At 37.0% G+C, this 22,129-nt stretch overlaps 1 protein-coding gene across 1 annotated transcript in view; it reads right to left on the minus strand.

Annotated features, from left to right (window-relative positions):
- Positions 1–22,129, minus strand: part of LOC129233352 (solute carrier family 28 member 3-like) — a 40,491-nt gene that overhangs the window by 4,712 nt on the left and 13,650 nt on the right. Inside the window, exons 4-8 of the mRNA XM_054867392.1 lie at positions 21,880–22,104; positions 15,965–16,126; positions 14,431–14,556; positions 13,308–13,435; positions 2,475–2,643 (exon numbers count right to left, since the gene is read on the minus strand). Coding sequence (XP_054723367.1) covers positions 2,475–2,643; positions 13,308–13,435; positions 14,431–14,556; positions 15,965–16,126; positions 21,880–22,104 — 810 coding nt within the window. The remainder of the gene's footprint in view (positions 1–2,474; positions 2,644–13,307; positions 13,436–14,430; positions 14,557–15,964; positions 16,127–21,879; positions 22,105–22,129) is intronic.

The raw sequence follows: 22,129 nt of genomic DNA on the forward strand, positions 1-22,129 counted from the left end.
TGTAATGGTTGAAGATCTAGATATAGCGGAATTACAAATAGCGATGTTTCGAAAACGAAAGAGTAAATTTAGAAAAATATTGTAATCGCATTATGTTAGCTGCCCCACCTCCATTATGATGAGAAAACAAATTTTAAAACCTAATTTTTTAGGAAAAAAGAAAAGTTTCGGTATCAAGTATTTTACGGTAAATTGCAGCCAGAACATGGAGTTTGGTTGTTTTCTCTGCATTAACATTACGTTGGCAGTGGGACAACTTTTACAGAGCGTGTTTGTCTGTAGAAGAAATAGTAAGCGAAAAAAGTGGTCGATTTGACGACAAATTTAACGACATGCCGTTAAAACAAAAACAGAGACGTAGTCTCGAGTTCGGAACGTTTCTGAACCAAGGTAATCAAGTTTTTCCTCTGCGAAAAGGGAATGCAAATCAGGAGATAAACAGACGACAGAAGCCTTGCAAGGTAATAATCTAACAGCAATACCAACTTTCAATAGAGTTGGGTTAGTATAGAGTTCTTCCACTTACTATTGATTTTCTTTCTACAGTAAGAAAACTTGTAGCAAGTGGAACAAAAATATGTGAATGTAAGAACAAATCTGCAGTTCTGCGGAAGCGGTTGAAATATTTACCACTAAATGACTTGCAGTTTTTTATACCAAGAGAGAAAAAAACGCAAAATGTAATCAAAGCCCGATTAAAGCCAGGAGGGGGTCCGGGAAAAGCATTACTGGCATTACTTTGGGTCACCTTCCTTCAGGGTTGCCCTCTCCAAATTCAACCCGCAAATTTTGTTTTTTCAGTAAACGGTATAACGAGCATGGGGAATATGATTAAAAAAAAAAACGAACAACAGCATAAATTGTTCTATAAACGAATCATTGTTTAACTGAACATTTTCCATATCATTGCTTGCTAACATTTACCTCTCTCCAATAAGATTTTTACTTTCGCAAACTAAATTTTCATGAAATAATTGTTTGTTGATTATTAAACACCATTTTTCTTCAATTTTGATGTTAAATTTATTTATTTATTTCTCCTAATTCATACTTAAGTTTTGAAATTGTTTCGGAGCCCCTTCAATTGGGGGCCCGAGGCAGCTGCGCTGTTTTCCCTTTTCGGGAATCAGGCACTGAATGTAACGAAAAGCGCACTCATTTCACTTATATTCAGTCCTGAAAAACAAACGTACTGCCTCAAACAACAGTAAACTCCTGATTATCTACTGGGTGTTTATTAGCGGCCATTAACACTTTCAAACTATATTCTTTTTCGATGATGATTGACTGAATGTAGATAAATGCGCATGTTTTAACTTAACAAATGTAAAATGTATTTTTAGACATTCCTATTTTTTTCTCCTCTCTCATTTCCAGTGACATCAAACCTTCCAATGTCAACGAAACCTGACTAGTAGAAACTTGATTTTTAGATCTACGTTACTTGCTGCTTTAGATATGCACTACTCTTACTAATTTTCAGGTCTACACTACTTACGTGCATAAACGACTGACCGGGTCAGTCTTGAGAGAATTCTTCTCGTCTTCCCAATGCGTTTTGGTGTAATCTAATTTGGTCTGTTTCCGTAAATTTATTTTCATGATTTTTCTGCGTACGTGTGTAATCCTTTTGCAATATCCTTTTTTAGCTTTACATGCATTTTTACGCACAGTTATCGTTTTAGCCAGTGGTGCCCCCCCCCCTCCTTTAAGAGCAAGGGCGTACCCCTCTTAATATTGCGGAGATCCTCCCAAAAGCAAGAGCCCCCCCAAATGAAAAAAATACCCCTCTAAACACCCCCCCCCCTTAAAAATTCCGATGGCCTAAAAATTCTTCGCCATGATCCCCCCTAAGATGTGCATCCCTGTTTTAGCTAATTTTAATGCATACACGAGTGTTTTTGGTCTTTTAAATCTATTGGATGCATTAGCATCGTTTCTGCCAAATGTGCCGATTATCATCGACTTCGGTAATCCGCGGTTTCCATGCCACCCGAATGACGGACGACAGCCCGTGAGGGCCAAAGCCTACTGTGCCCAACTCAGTTTTCCTGACAAAGGGCTCTTGGATGCAAGACAGATGCTCGAGTTAGGTGGTCAGCCCAACGCGGAACCCCCAGTGTTTGGTTCCCAAGTACGCTTGGTACTCATTTTATTGACCCACTGAAGGAATGAACGGCTGCGTCAATCATACCCGACCCGTGAATAGAACCCAGACCTGTGGCGTGGAGCCACTGGGCTTCTTCTGTACCACCCTATTCTGCGGATAATCGGGAGTTTACTATACATCCATTTTCCAAGACTGGGACAAGGTTAAAAACATGACATATTGGTCTACCGAAACGAGAAAGAAATTAGTGTAGTGTTGTCTGAAATAATGGCACCATCTTTCACGCAGAACAGAATTTGAAACACACACCGGCATAGGTGTATGTGCGGGCATATTCACTTGGCTTTAAGTGAACACTACTCACCTCAAAATTAAACTCTTCCCAATCAAGCAAGGATCCAAACCAGCTGAGCAGATTGTTTATGAGCGCGATGAAAGCCACGAATGCTATGAGATTGGCGGCGATGTTGCTGACCAATTTCACAGCCGAAGAAGCACCGTTGCAAGCCGCCTCCAGAGCACTTCCCTCAGAACTAAAGAAGAAAAAGAGCTGAATTTGTTTTAGGAAAATAAAGATTTCTGCAGTCAAGGATTTCAGCCAGGTGATTACTCCGTACTTCTAAGAACTATAATTTTGCATACATTTCAGTCTATCCTTTTTCGATTTTTTATTCGAGCTGAATATCAAACAAAAAGAACCTTTTTTTGAATCATAAAATTTAAAAAATTACACCGTAGCACTTGAAGTAATCATCAAAAACGAAATATTTCATCGGAAAAGCACCTTAACTTGATACATTAACAGCAACTAAATTTGTCAAACGATAAATAAAAAAATATAGCAGTAGTTCTGTATATTTTATTTACTCATTTGTTGTTCTTTAGTTGAACCTCCCAAAAGCGATCTCTCAGTTATCCATATTCTAATTTTAATGTAGCTCGAATAAGTAAATCAAGACACTTAAAATTCCCCACATTGAAAATTCTTAAAGGACGATACTGAAAGAAAAACGAAAGTTATTAGTACTGTTGAATACTTTTTTCGCGTTTTCCCTGAAAAAATTGAACTCAGCTATCATGACCCTTAATAGTTTTAGTGTGACGAAGGAGAAGGACCATAACTAGTTAAATCAGTGTGTTTGAATTTATTCCAAATAACATCGTTAAATCATAGGCGAAAATTAATGAAAATTTCGCAGCTATAAGATTGCAATTTTTAAGTTCCAACACCGTGAGAATTTTTTTTTTTTTTTTTGCATGAACTAGAGCTGCAACGTGACTGTTCAACATCCTCCAAATTAAAAAAAAAAATCATGCCCATAACCAGTCATTTACTCTATTCCAATTCGATATTTTACGGTGGGGAATTGTAGCGAGAACATGAAGTTTGGTTGCTTTCTCTGCATTAACATTACGTTGGCAGTGGGACAACTTTTACAGAGTGCGTTAGTTTGTCGGACAATTTAGATTACAGCGACTATGTTGAACTTCAAGTCGAAGACAAATTTCATGACAAACCGTACATTTTAACAAACTATGTGCTCAAGATATCTCTGAACGGATGCGTACAATTTTTACAAGCATAAAAGTAGATAATTTAAAAATTTTAGTATTTGAAAGTAAAAGAAGAAAGTTATTTTTTTAATCAGGCAAATGCAAATAAGAAAACCTGTTCTAAATGAATTTATTTAAATATCTTGAGTAAAAGAAACTTTTACATCAGATAAATCAGTGTGAAAAATATTAATACATGATGGAATTGGCAAATAATTTTAAGTTTTTACAATATTGAGGGTTGTTAAAATTATTATTTATTATTATTATTATTATTATTATTATTATTATTATTATTATTATTATTGTAGTAGTAGTAGTAGTTGTTGTTGTTGTTGTTTTATTCTTCTTATTATTATTTATAAAATACTAAGTTAAACATTCAGGAAAATTTTATTTTAATGCTCCATTCGTGAGCAAATTTGCAATGAAAGTACAGTGAAACCTCCGAATACCGGACAGTCAAGGGACCAGAAGTTTTGTCCGTTATTGGGAGGTGTCCGCTATTAGAAGGAACTACTTAATTTACCTTTTTCAAAATGGGCTGTTGTTTCCTTTGTGGAACACAATCGAAACAATTGCGAAAGGTTTATTACATTTTACGTCAAGTGTAATAAATCTGTTTTTCTTAATAAAGGTATACTGACAGCAAACACTTGGCTTAAAAAGCATTTTATCAATTAAAGTAATCAGTTAAAACAGTTTGACATCTCTTTTTTGCATTACAAGCCTGTTTCTCAATATAAATATTTAAATCATTTACTTTAGCAAGTTCTTCAGTGTCCTCTTTGCTCAGGAAAAAGTCTTTCAATTCTGTACTGTATTTCAGTGCTTCCGAAAAGTCTCTAATTGTGCAAACATCATTTTCAATCACAGGAAGTTCATCTTCATCATCGTCGTGAGAAATGAAATTTGAAATGTTCAAGTTCTCTTCCTCAATCAACAAGTCTTCATCAATTTGAACGTAGCACTGACTTTTGAATCCAAATGAACCAGTAGCTCATTAAGTTCTTTTTCCTCTTCTGCTCCTCCTAATGCACTGTCAGGTATCATTTCACTCCTGAACGAAAATCCTGCCTTTTTAAAACATTTTGAAACGCTTCCAGGTTCCACTTTTTTGAGAGCTGACGTGATCCACGAAACAGCATCCAAAACTGTTACAGATTTTGCCAATTCTTCACTAGATTTACACGAAGAAATCTGCGAAAGAATGTGCCTGAGTAAAAGCTTTCTGTACCCTACTTTAAAACTCCGAATAATACCCTGATCCAAGGGGTAATTCAGAGGTGGTGTTCGGTGGCAAAAATTCTAACTTAACATTTTGCAATTTTAAGTCATCAGGATGAGATGTGGCGTTATCCAGAAAGATAATTATTTTTCTAGCTTTCTTCTTCATCCTTATATCCAAATCCACTAGCCAATCTTTCATTATTTCAGTCGTCATCCACGCTTTCTTATTTGATTTCCAGGACACCCTAAGTTTATCTACATCAATGTTTTTGAAACATCTCGGTTTTCTTGCTTTTCCGATAACAAGTGGAGTTTCAAACTCGTCGATCATATTACAACACAGTAAAACAGTGAGACGTTCTTTAGATATCTTTCTTCCGCTCGGCATTGAAAATATTTTTCTCATCATATCCTTCGCACACCGATTTCAATTTCTCTATCCAATCCATGACATGAGCTGGGTCTACGGACTTCTCTTCGCCACAAATGGATTTAAAAGAAATGACGTGCCGTGTTCGAAATTTTTCAAGCTATCCATTTGACGCCTTAAAAGTTTTCCCGACTTCTCTGGCTTTCTCTTGGAGTAATACCCCGCTTATTGGGACGTTCTTTGCACGAGCAGCTCTAAACCATTTCATGACAACCACGTCGATTTCACTGGTTTCTGTTTTGCGAACCTTTACATTTTTTAAATTTTCATTCGAACTCACAATCCACAATTTTCTAATTTCGTCTTTATCTTTCAAAATTTCGCTGATTTGAGTTTTCCCAACTTGAAAACGATCGGCAAGACCAAGCACACTTATTTTTTCGTTTTCGGCAACATACAAAACATTAATTTTTTCTTTCAATGCCAGTCTCTTTCTTTTAGTTGCCATTTTAAAACTCAAATATTATTGTCACACAAAAAAATCAACTAAATCTACACGCCTTTAGGAAAGTTTGCAACTGCAAAGCTACGATTGCTGCATGAAAAGCAGGTTCGCTTGCCTCTCAATTCATCTCATGGTATGAATATCCCAATACCAACGGCGGCGATTCGGCGGAGCAACTCCCCCCCACACACACTTTTTATGGTTAATTTATTTATTTTATCTCGAGTATCACTATTGCATGATTGACAGTTGGCAATACGACCTTGAACATTGGCAAATCTTTTTCATGTCTAAAAATTAAACAACCCAGCGAAACCACGGCGCCATAAAGCCGACTACTACCGGCGCCGGTCTGCTCAATTGCATCTTCCGAGAGCCCCAGTTAGACAAAGCGCCCAGTTTCCTCTTTTTTATCTCAACTTTTGAATAGTTATTGTGTACAAAATTCATTAAAATCTTAAGAAAAACGTACGTTAATTGTCAGACTGACATCAGTTTTCACTTATCTGCTTCAATACTCTCAAAACTAGCCGTAACAAAATTATGACTTTTTTTTTTTTTTTCATTTTTTGCTGCCCGCAAAAAGTACCATGTCTTTTAGTTCTTTTTTTTTTTTCTGCCCCCAACTTTTAAGCCCCAATCGCTGCCTTTGCCCAATACCACCTTTTAATTCCAAGAAAGTGATAAGGAAATGACGGGGGGGGGGGATGTCAGTTGTGGAGGATGAAAAGCTTTGCAAGGCAAGCAGTTACTAAAATATTCTGTGAAAAGAAAAAAAAACGGAAGTGCTACGATCGCAAGGGAAATTTTTTGTGGAATAACTGTCCGTTATTCGGAGTGTCCGTTATTCAGAGTGAATTACATGTAATGGCCTATATTTAGGGACTGGGACTTGCAAAAATGTCTGTTAATTAGAGGTGTCCGTTATTCGGGAGTGTCCGTTAAGGGAGGTTTCACTGTATTATAAAATCAAATGACAAAGTTATTAGTTAAAATACAGGTATATGCCACATTCATTAGAGTTGAAGGAGCAATTTAAACCAATCACACTGAAGTGAGAAATATGATTTGCACACCTTTAAACAAAAGGGGCTCATGAATTCGGGATATAGGCGATATTGATCATTATAGTGCTTTTTTAGATCACTTCCTAATGGTATATGCGATGATGTTGTTATTTGATGAATTTTGGTAAATTATATGATACATTTATGCCCATCCGTGATCGTACTAGGTTCAGTAGAATGGAAACGATGTCATTACTACTATTATTAAGTTTTTATTTTCAGGCATTATATCTAGATATATTAACTGAAATGGTACTCAGCCCACTAAAAGCATTTAAGTATTCAAATAATAATGAAAGGCACATTTTTAAATACAAATACAACTGATCAAGAATGCCTTATCTCCTTTTTCTCATAAGACAGGGGTTCCCAACCTGTGGGTCGCGACCCCAAGGGGGTCGCGAAGCAGTTTTTAGGGGGGTCGCGACATTATCCCTAGATTTAAAAATGCATCGTTGCATAGTTTGAAAATAAAAATACATGGAGGAAAAATAGCATTTTAGGGTAGCATCAATATTTGAGCGCGATGAGGAATTCAGGAGTAGAGCTATGGGGATGCAACAACTTCCCTTGCCTTTCCCTCTCTCATGACAAAGTTCATGATCCCCCCGCATCCCTCCCCAATACCTTCCAAGATTATCTAAAACTTTGGTTTAAGGACTTCAATCTCTAAAAATTCCCCGTGGAAGAGTACAGCATGGGTGCCCATATGGGGGGGACGGGCAAGTGGGGGCTCAAGCCGCCCCTTTGAAATGAGAACTTCCTTGCTTTTAGAATTTTTTTCTTCGCAAAAATGTAAAAATATTTCTTCTCCAGCTATTAATGAATAAGTGGTTAAAAATGTCAAATTTTAATATAACTCTAATCTGTACAGAAATCGGATTCCATGCGGAAAATATCCTGCTAAACCATGGGGAAAATATCTGAGTGCCCCTCAAAAACAGCGCAACTGCACTAGTAGGACTTGAGGCTCTAGAAATGGGGTTCCGCAAAGGAAAGCGCCAACCCTGCGAAAAATTTAAATATTTTTCGATGACTAAAAAGCGGTAGCTATAGAGAGGGGGGCCTCGAAATTGTTGTGGGCCTTGGGCCTCAATTTTAGTTAGTCGGGCCTAGGGAACGGGTTCAAAGAAATTGAAGCTTCAAAAGCGGAAAATTTTAGATGATCTAACGATGACAAGAGGGGAGAGGACTCTTCCTTGGAAAATTTTTGGAATTTAAGTCCTAAAAAGCAACTATAGGTGATTAGATAGGTGTGTGTGGGGGGGGGGGGGATCGGTGGTTTTCTCCCGGAAATTTTTGGAATTTTCAAACTCCGTGGTTCCGCCACTGAGTGAATCAGAAAAGTTGCTGCACTGTCTAAAATTTATTTTGAAACTCGCATATTTAAGAGACATTTTCACTACACTTATAGAATAAAATTTATACTTACAAAATATAAAGGCGCAATAGGTAAAATTTTATTTTTTTGTGCTCTTATGTGTAATAAAATTTGAGAATTTATAAAAACTTGTTTTAATGAAAAGTAGCAAATGATTACCTCACAAATGCAAGTTATGTACTGTCAAGAGTTTGCAATGGGAGATAATGTGAACATTTCTGATAGCTTTAATTATCGAGATTCTGCATCGTATGCAGGTTTCAACAGAAAATACAATTATTTGAGGGACCAAAAAGTAACGATTTTATTTATTTATTTATTTTTTCAAATAGATAAATCCCCCCCCCCTTCCTCCTTTCCATCAGTGGTGCAATTTTCCCCGTTATCATCTACCTTTTACCATGTAGTGTACAAATTTTCAATCCCTGATCGATAGAAATCAATTGGTTTTATCCTAATATGTCTGGAGATGGCATCTTAGACATAGGCACATTTTCGTATTTTTTGTCACCTAGTGATCGGAATAAAGGAAAATTTGGTGGTGCAGTGTCGGACGAGTGTGGTGGATGAAGCAACCCACTGAAATTGATTAATTTTTCACATAGTTCGTCTTGAGCGTTGAGCAATGTGATTTTTTAGTCACTAAGAATATAGTCGCCAGACATTGAACCATCTGGTTTTCTTTTGTTTCGATCACTACAGTATTATTTAAGCGACAAGAACTTTAAAATTTGGCTAATATCCAAAATGTCATCTGCCGACATGTTGCTCCAAACCAGTTGGTTTTTACACCAGTCCAGTTTGAAAATTTTCACTTTCCAGAGCAATATTACTGGCATATGATCTAAAACTGGTGAAAAACTCATCGATATATCTCAGAATCCGAAAATAAAACTAAATTTATTCGTAGTATACATCAGTGATGGCGCTAGGAAATCCCCGATAAGGGGGCATAGACAAAATTTACTTTACAGGATTTCTAATCCCACTTTCCCGAATTTCCATAGTAAGAAAACAATTGTTCTTGCGTGTAACAACACGAATATCAATTTTGTATTTGTAGCCTACCTCCCCAAAAAAATTAAAAGTAAAAAATAATAGTTTAAACTCTATAAAATGATAAAAAAGTACCCATGGAAGCTTTATTTCCAGTAAGAATAGCAGAGCTACACAAATAACTGTGTATTATTTGTGTAGCTCTGCTATTCTTACTGGAGATAATAAGTAATAATTTTAGAAAATATGTTTAAAAAATCCAGTTTAAAATTAAAATCATGAAACTAAGTGCTGTTGCAAAGACGGCATCGTGAGTTCAAAAAAATATATTGGAATCAATCTGAGAATTAGGATTTGGCGAGAAAAAAAGGATTCGAAGAAAGATCTTGAGAAATGTGTGCTATACAGAACACATGCAAAGAAACTCAACAACAAAAACTTAGTTGTGAGCGTAATGCACGTAAGATTTGGGGGGTACGGGGGTTCTCCCCCCGAAAAAAAAAAACTCAAAATTGTAGCTATGAAAACGCAATTTTAGACGATCTTCGATATTTTTATGAAGAGAAGAGTTCAGTTGCTCACTTGAAGAAATTGGTCCTAAAAACGAGATTTTAGTCGATTAATAAGAATAGGGAAGTTGCAACCTATTAAATTGTTATGTTTTGGCTATTGGATATTGTTAATTGACGCTCAAAACTAAAAAATTCACCATCGCCGAATTTTAAAACACCGTGGTTGATTTTTAATGAATTTTTAAAAATCCACGCGCAAAAGTGCGCTCTTCTGAAACGTCACGAGCCTACGTCACAGGGCGCGAATGTGCAGCCTTCCGCCGAAGATCCCCTGTTTTCCCCTGGGACATTTTGAGCGCGCTGATATTTTTATTTTTTAGAAATTCAATAATCCTTTTGAACACACTATGGAGATGGATTAGTAAAAGCACAATCTAAATAATCTTCCTCAAATAATATCAATGGTGAAATTCGAATATTTCCGAGAGGATGAGAGGTTTAATGTTCCAGAAACGCGAGGAGATAAGCCTTTTACGTTTCACCTTCGAAGTCGATGCACGTTCTTCGATTTCTCCCATGACATGGGAACCGGTTCACAAGCGTTTCTCTCCTATCGGACGTCACTTCCTATGCCATCTGACGTCACAGGCGCTTGAACTTTAAAAATTAATTAAAAAAAAACTACTTATCGTATCGCAAAAATTTTTTCACCTATGATGTTCATACATGTTACTCTATCATATAAAAATAAAATTGAAAAATCGAAAACTTCCCTATTTCAACTCTTATATTGAAAGATGGCCTGTAGTTGCGTTTCTAGGACTTAACTTTGAAAGTACTGTGGGAAGAGTCCCGAACCCCATTTCGTCTCCTAACTTTATAAAAATAGCCAAGAAATGAGTTTTTATGATTTTAATTTCGAAAAAAAAAAATATAAATAAATAAATAAATAAAAATTAAAATTAAAAAAAAAAAAAAAAACTGCAATTTTCGAACTACAATTTTGAAATTTTTCTGGGGAAGGACCTCTGCGAATGTTATACCTACGACTCTATATTTGGGGCAAACCTAACCTGGCAGCACTGTGAAGGCGCTGACAGGTTAGGTTTGTCCCAACTATGGGTTCATGTTGTTAGTTCTCTTTCTACGATTACATAACACAGTTTCTCTTATTTTGATTGTGCGGATGCTACTAATGGCACCCCGCCCCCTCCAACCAAAATCTGGACTCTGTCTTGCTATATATACGTTTGAAAAAATTGAGGGACTGCCAAATGACTTCCCCCCAACTTTTTGTACTCGCGATGGTATTGTTGAAAAAAAATGCCTTCATTCAATCCAATGAAAGTTGGAGACGCTAAGACTATATAAGATTTTTATGACCTCAGCTCCTCTGAAAGCCAAATCCTGTATTCTCCTCTGCTAGGACGTAAGAATTTTGAGAGTGCCGAAGTGTATGTTTTAACTTTATTAGTGGATCACTGTCTTCCTATTTACAATCATTGTGTGTTATCTCCAATAAGCATAAATAAAATATCTCAAGCATCTTAAGTTATTATGTAAAATATGCGCATTGTCGGCGCATACGCTCACACACAAACACACTATATCTATATAGTATATGATAGGGAATGAAGGACACATAGAGGGTCGCGAGTTGTTCAGTCGGTGAAAAAGGGGGTCGCGACTTGAAAAAGGTTGGGAATCACTGTCATAAGGCATAGAGGTCGTATTTTAACGGTTATTTTTTTCCCGCCCACTATCTCTCCTCTCTGTTCATCTTCTCCATTCAAACCTTTCGCCCAGAACCCAGGCAAGTTCCTCGCCAATTCGCTTCCCCGCAGTGAAACAAAACACGCCAAAAGCACCAACACACGCACATTTTCCACTGCTCCTCCGCGAGGCAGGTTACCATAATGAAGGGATTTCGATAATCAGGCGAAACATACGTAAACATGTAATGTTGGCATTACAGTATAGAATCTCTTTTAAGCTGTAGGCCCCTCAGAAATACTTATTAGAGACTCTCCGTGCTCGGCCTGTGTGCATTATAATGTAAGTATGAAATGGTAGATCTTTCAGTTACAGTCAAAGAAGTTATCTTCTTGTAGAAAGATACAGTCTACGGAAGTAGTTTGACAACGTGGCTGCGTAACATTACTCCCTCATGTAAAGAATAAGCTGGGCTGGGGAGTCGGAGGAAAAATGACAGACTCCAGCTCGACTCTGACTCCGGGAATTTTAAAACCTTCGACTCCGACTCCTTCACAGCAAAATCTGTCTAACTCCGACTCTGACTCCAACTCTGTAAGCGCTGGCAGAGTGGCGAACTTGGATTGAAAATGACCGACTCCGACTCTTGGAATTTTAAATCTTCGACTCCCAACTCCGACTTTTATCCCAAAAACCATCCCGACTTCGACTCTTCTCAACTCCGACTCCACCGCCCTGGAAATAAGTTCAGCTTTCCAAGAAGACAGCTAAGCAATCATTGGATTTCGTTAAAGTTGCTAATGTTTATTCTTTTCTCTTTTTATCAAAACTTATATTTCCATTAAAGTACAGAAATCAGTTAATTCGCACAACAAGAGTTACTTGTTAAAGTGCGGAAAATTGTTTTTCCCCCCTCAAATTACCTAAGTAATCAACGAATTACCTAAGAGTAATATTACACATTACCAACGAGACACTTTTTAATTTGCATATTACCTAATGGGCAGGTAATGTTAAAGTGAAAATAAGATCTTTCCAGGAATAACAGCAACATTTCAGTGCAATAAATCAATTCTGTACAAGGGCGCCTATATAGGGGAGCAAGGGGGGGGGGGGCTCGAGCCCCCCTTAGAAATTAGAACTTCCTTGCTTTTAGTATTTTTTTCTTTGCAAAAATGTAAAAACAGTTCTTCTTCAGCCATTAATGAATAAGTTATTAAAAATGTCAAATTTTAATGACTCTAATCTGTCCTGAAATCAGCTTCCATGGGGAAAATATCCTGCCAAACCATGATTAAAATATCTGAGCCCCCCCCCCTTACAACTTTGCATATGGGCGCCCATGATTCTGTACAATTATATTCATCTCTTTTTCGATATCTAAAATAAGTCAAGCTAATGCAATCAAGCAAACAAGAAATCAGTTGATATCATCAACAAACTTGTTGCTTGTTGAAGCAAGAAAACAAACAGAATTATGTATAAAGTTGAATAAATACCGTTGTACATGAAAAGTAAAAAAGAAATAACGTTAAATTACATAAATTGCAGATTACTGCAGACACGTGTTTCGGAATTCACAAATTATGAGAAATAAAAGCAAACGTTGAAGACTAGTCTTGAGGATACCAAATTCAAAGTGGAGGGAGAGGGGTAAAGAGTAGGGAAAGGAAATGAGAGAAACAAACTTTTTGAACTTGAAAGATATGGAAGCCGATAATGTTCACATTACCTAGCTAAAATGCGGGTAACTTCCGATTCCGCACTTTAAAATCAGTAAATTTGAAGATAAGCTAGGTAATCTGTACGTTAATGGCTTTTGAGTTTTAACGGTAACATATAAAAAAATTGAGTCAGAAACGTATTTACCCTTTGTCCATTTTGATGTTGTTAAGTTCAGTCTGACTATCTTCTGTTTCTGGGTAAACAAGCTTCGAGAATGCCAGGGCGGCAGGGGCGTTCATCACGGAAGCAGATAACAGGTGCGTAGCACTGATCTGAAACAGCACACGGAAAATCACCCACACAAAAACTTGATTCCAGAAAACGTTACGTTAGAAATAAAATCAACCGACTTATGTTTGATACGCAATTTTTGGGGGCCCTTTATCTATCATTGAACAGTAAAATATCATGTGGATTTTTTGTTTTCCCTTCGAGGCCCCTATGGGCGTGGGGTGGTCCTTGAATTTTTGCGACAGGGGAAATCCGTCTGTTCCTGTATCCCAAAAATTCCTGAAAATTTACGGTTGAAAGTACTAACATCCATGCTGCCAGTACTTTTTACCGTGAAATACTATTTTACTGTAAAAGTTCATAGCAAAATACCACTAACGCAGTGGGTTCTCTGGTTAAAACGAGCGAGATACAAGCAGCGGGGTTTGCACCTGCCTTCTCATTTTCCGCAGAACAATGTGTTAACCTCTATACTGGGGCGTGGTAGCCCGATCGGTAGAGTGTTGGATTCGGGGCCGGGGGGTCCTGAGTTCGAACCTCGATGGTCGAAGACCCACCGTCGTCATTAAAGGGGACTGGGCGACGTTAAATATGCTCGTGGTCTCAATGTCCTCCAAGTGAAACGATACCTCTGGGGGTGCTAGCACCAGGAGCTAATAGCTACCTGGTCTAGTTCTAAATTCTCATTAACTGTTCGATCCGGTGATGGTGCTGCCATCTATCGGTATAAAAAATAATGGAGGCAAGGCACTTAGTATGCAGTCCTCGACATAAATACAGTTGTAGTCAATTGTGACTCGGAATCGAAATCGAAAACGAAACCTCTATACTGTATGGGAGTCGTGAGAAACGGCAAACAGCGAATTATGTGCTTCACATCGTAAGTCAAGTGTTGTACCAATGACACTGCAATTTCTTACAATTTCGGGTGAAACTAACAGTAGAATTTTCTCTGCACTTTAAGCATTTAATTTTGCAGTAAAATTTACGTTAAAAATTTTCCGAATATTTATTTCTTCAAACCACACGCACTCACCCCAAAGTTGATGTAAGCTGCTAGGACGGATCCTGCAATTGTAGCGAACCCTCCCGTCATTACGGCATGTAACTCAGATGTTGTCAGAAGAGGAAGGTAGGGTTTTATCAATAAAGGCGCTTCAGTCTGCAAAAGAAAATATCAATAAAGTTAAAAGAATAATCCAAGTTACTCAAAGCATTTTATAGGGGGGAAAAACATCAAAATGCATGCAGAAATGAAAAATTACTATGATTTTTAAACTCAGTAAAGAGGGTCAATGAGCTCTCTCCTGATGGCCTAAATGACGGCCCTGATCCAGGCGATTGTTTTAGGGGACGAATGACTACTGCATTGCCTGGGGGGGGGGGGGTTGACTAATGGAAATTTATTCCATATATATTTAAAGTATACCCATTTTACTTGCTTTCCAATCAATGTATTAAAAGCATTCCGTGTATACAGAATTTAAAAATGAGAAGAACCAGTATTTTAAATTCAATTTAACTCAAATCTTTTAACTTTTGACTTGTTTAGTACTAGAGAATTGTTTCTAATAGCCACTTCGATTCTCAATAATATTTTTTTTTCTTGTAAGAAAGAATAAAATATCAAGATGGCATCTCTTTTTACCCGATTTCACACCGGTCATAATGCAATAAGCAAGGAGAATGATTATTACAAAAATTGAATTGGTCCAAAAATAAATAAATAAATAAATAAATAAATTTAAAAAAATCAAAGGTAAAGTTATATTCGTGTGTCCTTCCCTCTGAAAATTTTTGAAATCGTATTCTCTTAAAAACTTGATTGGTCACACCAAATTTGCTAACATTAAGAGAAGAGATGAAGTCCAAAGACGTTACCCAGGTAATTTTTTTCGGAACTGAAGTTCAAAAAACACAATTTTAGGCTCACTCTCTAAAGTTGCTATCTCCTTCGATACTGTTAGGAAAATCGGACTTGGAGGGAACTTGGCGGAGGGGGGGGGGGGCCTGTTTTCTCGTGAAAGTTTTCAAAATTCAAGTAATAAAAGCGTATTAACTGCCGAACGCAAAAAAGATAAGATGCCTGAGAAAAGAGCGAGTAAGCGAAAAATGAAACAGATGAAAAACGAGATAAAGACTTAAGAAATAACAGTTAATAAGTCTTTTCTGTTTAAGGAGATTTCTCAAAATCATTAATTTTCCCTACTTACATTTATTTAACAGGAACTGAACTGGGATGCTATTAGGTGGATAATTTCTGTGGAAAACAGTATAATAAAGGGATTAATCAGGAAATCTATATAGGCATTGGATGAAAATCCCCGCTCCTCCCTTTACTGTGGAAAATAAGTTTTGTATGTGTGTCGTGCGTAATTTTTAAGCACACGCATATTTTGTGAAACAGGAAAGAAGCAACCAATAAGTCCTGCGGAGTTTATTTCTGGAAAAAAATTCTGGATTGATGATAATTTGAATCGTCATGACATAGAAATTCTTTCTTGCCAATAATATATAATTATTGCTTGTTATATTGTGAGATACAATTGCTTTAAATGCAATCTAGTTACCATGCCCAGGAAAACATTCGCCGCTGCAGACGCCGACTCGCAAGCAGTAGTTCCCAATGTGAAACGTAGCAACTGTCCCAACCGAGACACCAACACTTGCATCACTCCCAAATGGTACAGCAGAGACACCACAAAGCTGAAAAAGATCACCACGCTCAAAACCTGCGAATACAAACAAATGCATGAATTTATGTTTAAAAAATAGTTTTATTACTTACCATTTATTACTGGAAAATCACAAATGAATGGAGGTTTTAGCACCTTGTTGAACCACCTCCAGCATGAATGTAAAAGGAGATACATTCGAGCATTGAAGCATAGCAGCCTCGTGCGATGTCTTACGTTGTCTCGTACCACAGTTATTGTAAAAGCGCCACTAATTCGATCTAACTCACAGGCTGTTCAATTTACCGTCTAAAATGATCCGATATATTCTCGATTTGTGATAAATATAGCGCCGGCTAGAGGAAGAGAAAATGTGGAAGAGGAAGTCCCGTGACACCCTTGCTGTGTGTGAAGGAGCATTGCCCTGTTAAAAAATTATTCCCTGGAGCCCCGCCATGAGTGGCAACACATGTGACTGAAGCATAACACTGACGTACCGTTATGCGATCATGGAACTGTGGATCAATATTAGGAGTAACCTTGTTTCGTATATGATAGCACCCAATAACATTACCCCAGCTGTGGGTGCGGCGTGCCGCTGAAAAGCAAAGGCACTATTTGGGAGTTCACAGCGCGTTTTTCATAAGCGTACAAAAATGTCTTCATTGCCAAAAGTTGATTTGAATTCGACGCCAAAGACGATTTCGATGCGTCTGGTTGCAAACAAATCTCTTCGAGCTCGACACTACTCCATTTAGATGAGACAGTATGAATGACCTGATAAAGCCTTTGTTTTTCAGCAGCACACCGCACGCACAGCTGGAGTGACGTTATGAGGTGCTATGTTATACGAAACATGGTCACCTTTGATATTGATTCCCCGTGCTATGGCAGCCAAACGGTACGTTTGCGGCATGCTTCAGTCACATGCGTTGGCACTCATGACGGGGCTGCCTGGAACCATTTTTTAACAGAACAATGCTCGATCACACACAGCCAAGTGTCTCATGGATCTTCTTTCACATTATCTCCTTCTTTGTCCTGCGCGACGCCCTGATTCGTCACAAATCGAGCATATCTGGGATCACATGAGACGGTAAATTGGACAGCCTATGACTTTGATAAAACAAATGGCACGTTTACAGTAACTATGGCACGAGGTGATGTAGGGCATCGTACGAGACTTCTGCGCCTCAATGCTCGATTTTATCACTTCGTACGTTCACGCTACAGGTGGCTCAACAGGGTACTTGGACCTCCATTCATTTGAGATTTTTCCAGTAATAAGTCATCATGCTGCTTTCACTTTCTAATATCAATGACATCACGTATGTAAAATTGAGTTTAATTATGACTCTCCCTTTTGGTGTTGCATTTTGTATGGTAGAACATTGTAGAACAAGAATTATATAACCTTCTTCAGTACATTTTAAATACAATTCTAAGTATTTATTCACACGATTGGTAACGATCCCATAGTTGGAAAAAAAGAGAGAAAGCTCGATGATTTAATCCCCCCCCCCCCGTTACCATTATCTATTTGAGACAAAATTGGGGAATGAGGGGCAGAGTGAAATAGTTAAGATAACTTAACTTTTTCAAAATGAAAAAAATTAGAAATTTGTTTTGAAAGTTTCAGTACATAAAGAAAAAATGTCTCTTATGGAAAAAAAACTTGCTTTGATGCATTATTTTTATTTTTTCTCAGTAAATTTTTACATTTAAAAAAAGTCGTTTTCTTCATGGGGCAAAAAAGTGAAAGATAAAATATTTTTCGAATGAAATATTTACTATCTTATTATTAACTACATTTGTCGGTGACAAATATAGTTAATAATAAGATAGATGGTGAAACAATAAACGAATAAATAAGTAAATTAATTGATTAATCCATGAGAATTAATAAATGCGCGAATAAAATAGTGAATAAATAAGAAAATGGATGATAGGCCATTAAATAAGTGAATTTTAAAATGAATTAGTGCAATGAAATAATTAGTAAATGAATACATAAAATGGTTTAATAAATAATAGAATAAGTAAACGGAATGAACTATTTCACTTCGCCCCATCCATATTGTCCCGCATGCACATGACTAATGGGGCAAGCCATTTAACACAAAAATAATATAACAACTTTATTTTAACTGAATGCTTAATGCCTCACTGAATACTAGCAAGTCTCAATTAACGTTAAAAATGTAAATAACAGATCATTTTATAAAAAGAAAAAAAAAATTTCTTTCACTTACAAAAAAATATTATATTATGAGCATCAATTTTTGAAAACTGCTCGTATATCATATGCTATGGTCTTCAGAAACAACGTTTTCCTGACTGGTTTAGCTTATAAGCTTTACTACTTAAGAGTCATTCCATGTCAAATGACCTAGGAGTCCCCACTCGACCATCTCCTATTTGGATGAAACTTTATAGAGGTGCAGACTGCAGAGATGTTTTTGAAACTAACCTATTTTTCAGCTTCCTAGATCCAAATCCCGAGGATCTAGGATCTCCGAAAAATGTGATCTAAACTGGCGGATCAGCTTTTTGTGTCAAATTACCAACTTCAGACTAAGTTTACAGAAAATTTTATCACGATGGAAGCCTGATATTTTAGGCCAATTGGCCGTTAATATATTCTAGTATTTTTGTGAGTTTGAGCTCGTCAGATTTTGTGTAGCATGCGCGTACGTAAACTTGTGAAAAAGCGCGATATGGAAAATTTTTCCCGGATTTTTGGTTGTCATAAAATCTGAACAAAAATAACTCAAAAGCTCGTGCTTCATGATTCTATTGTAAAAATACTTGTTTTTAATGAGTTACAGTTGCAGAGCTTAAATATGTATTTTATAAAAGATATTGTCATCCAAAGTGTCTATCAAAACCGTTCAAGTGAAAAATAGCCTATTTTCAAAGCGCTATAGCTCAAGTTTCTCACCTCGCATCTTCTTTTCGTTAAAACCATTAGAAAGAGCAGATTTTTTCCTTTCAAAATAAGGTTTTTTTACATGGTGTTCTTTCGTTTAAGGATGAAAAATTGAGCTCGAAATTCTGTCTCTCGTAACGAATTGTCTTGTTTAAGAGCAGGTTGTGGAACATTTCATTTCACTGGAAGCCTTAAATTTTAGGGGCTTAAAGTACTTTTGGTTGTCAACATGTTCTAGTATTTTTATGAATTTGGGTTCATTAACTTTTGTGTAGCACGCACCCAAAGTCGCAAGAAAAACGCAGTGGAGAAACTTTTTCCTGGATTTTAGAATGTCATAAATTCTTAACAGAAATGATTCAAAAGCTCGTACTTTGTAGTTCCATTGTTAATATACATGTTTTTAAAGGGCTATAACTGCAGAGCGTAAATATTGTTTTTCTAACAGATATTGGCTCCCAAAGTGACTGTCAAAATCGTTCACATGAAAAATGGCTTATTTTTAATGCGCTGTAGCTCAAGTTTGTCACCTTGCATCATCTTTTCGTTGGTACCATTAGAAAGAACATATTTTTTCATATAAAAATAGTTTTTTTTCCGATGGTGTTCTTTCAGATAAGCGTAAAAAAAAGAGCTTGAAATACTGTTTGTCGATAGCGTGATAGCCTAAAATATCAAGCTTTTATCGTGATAAAATTTTCTGTAATTTAGTCTAAAGTTGGGAATTCGACACAAAAAGCTGATCCGCCATTTTGGATCTCCTTTTTCGAAGGTCCTAGATCCTCAGGATTTGGATCTAGGAAGCTGAAAATTTGCATAGGTTAGTTTCAAAGACATCTCTACACCCATATAAAGTTTCATCCAAATCGGAGATGGTCGAGTGGGGACCCCTAAGTCACTTGACATGGAATGACTCTTAAGTAGTAACACTTATAGGCTAAACCAGTCAGGAAAACGTTGTCTCTGAAGATGGTCGAGCGGGGACGATTTGAAAAATTAGGTCAGTTGATGTGGAATGACTCTTAATTAAAATATTACCAGATGGGGGAGGGGAAACAGGGTAAATATTTCACAATTTCACTTTGACCCGCTATTTCAGTTTTCCCCATATTCCTTTACGTTTAGTTGAATTTAGTATAAAGCTTTAAAAAGGATTCTCAATTCTCCCTCTTCATTCGGCTTTTGCGATTAACAAAACTTAGAACAGTTGTGGTTTATCTTTCCTTGTTTGGCTTTACCGTGTTACCTTTAAAAAAAATTATATGAATGGAAAATTTGTAAGTGATCTGTCCTGAGCTGCTCTAAGGTTCTGAGAGATTCATCTAAATGTAACATAAGGCCTTCAGGGTCGCGGATACTCAATTTAATAATGATACTTATTTTCTATTTTTATTTACGGTTTACGGGCTGTTGTTGCATTATCTCTGTTTTGCGATTTTCCGTGAAAGAGATAATGTTAAATAACAAGAATAAGTGAAATTTCAGTAAACATGGTGAACAAAATTATAACTGAGGATTTGGTACGCATGTTAGGAAGCCCCAAAAATTATAGTCCATAACGGTTAAGGTTATACGAAATGCCCCAGTTGCCTTTTGCCATACATTTATATAAGGTTCTAGAAAACACGTAGCATTGCAGATTTTATAACGATGATGATACAAAACATTTATCAATACAAAAGTGCTTGCTATCAACTCGGAGATCTTTTTATTTCTTTATGTCTCAAATTTTATAATTCATTGCTGCTGTTTATTTCACTTTTTCCTTACGTCTTTCTGTGACTTATCTTCACTAACGACTTTGTTTATGTGACACATTCAAAATCATCTGCCATTAAAAATGCCTCATACCCTTAGTGCCACCATGAACAGCCATAGAGATGTAATAAAATACTCTTTGATGGATTACGGGCCCATTTTTGTAAACAGATTATTGAGCAAAATAAATTTGAATTCAACTTTCGGAATGATACTTTCACACTTCTCTCATTTTCAATCGGCTTCAACAGAAGAGAAAGGGTGTTTCAATGCTACCGCATTTCCTTCACCTCCTTCCCCCAAATTTGTAGCTTCTCATTGGATGAACCGATTTTGTTTATTTTTTTTCTTCTTTTTTTGGCGAGACTGTAAAGAAGGGCTATTGGTAAATGATGGATTTATCGCTATTAGAAATGCATAATTTTCCAGTTGGGGAAATTCTACGCCTGCACAGCGACGGATCCAGAAATTTTGGTAACAGGGTCAGGTTTCAATGGAAAGCGTTATACTTCCTACGTAAAAAATATCAGTTAGGCAGGGGTGCCCATCCCCCCAAGGATAATGGTACACCCCCTCATATGCTACTGAGCACCCCCCTCAACCTCACTGAGATCAGAACCGTTCCTATTACCCCCCTCCTTCCCAAATTTTTTAATGACACTATCTGCAACAGGGATCATATTCCCTCAAATTTTAATTAAAACTCATATTTCCATAGACAGACAAGCTGGTCACACTACTGTAAGGTTTGAATAAATGAGATTACAGCTAAAAATAGTTGGAAAAAGCACACACACACACATATGACATGTGGTTTGAGGTGTAAGAGTGCTCGGAAAAAACGTTGAGCATAGATATGATTGTTCTTTTGAAACTAAACAAAAAATCCATGACAGTACTAACCTTACAGACAGAACCAAGCAAAGATTAAAAAAGGTTAACATTGATTCTATGTACTATTTTTCCGATCTAAAAACTGAAATTTAATAAAATTATGATATTTTTAATACTAAAATTCTTGTTACAGGGGGGGGGGGCCATTGACCCTCCCCTGAATCCTCCCTTGGCTTGCATGGCAACCCTATTATCTGGCCCCAAATTCATTTCATTGTAGTTTTCTCACCTTAAACGCAAATATGGCCGGTTGGTCGGGAATTTTCTCTCCCTCCATTTTACCGCTGACAAGGTATCCAAAGACGAATGTAGAACCTTTGTCGGTGACATCCAAGAAAGCAGTGACTTTGTTTCCAAAACATACGAAGGCATCACGGCCCGCTGGCCATCGAAGCAGCACCAAGCCCAGAAGGAACTGGATAAGTACGCCGAACAACAGTGGCCGCCAACGCACCTGACAGAAGAAGGAAATTAAATTG

Source organism: Uloborus diversus, unplaced genomic scaffold (genome assembly GCF_026930045.1).
Source record: "Uloborus diversus isolate 005 unplaced genomic scaffold, Udiv.v.3.1 scaffold_354, whole genome shotgun sequence".
NCBI lineage: Eukaryota > Metazoa > Arthropoda > Arachnida > Araneae > Uloboridae > Uloborus > Uloborus diversus.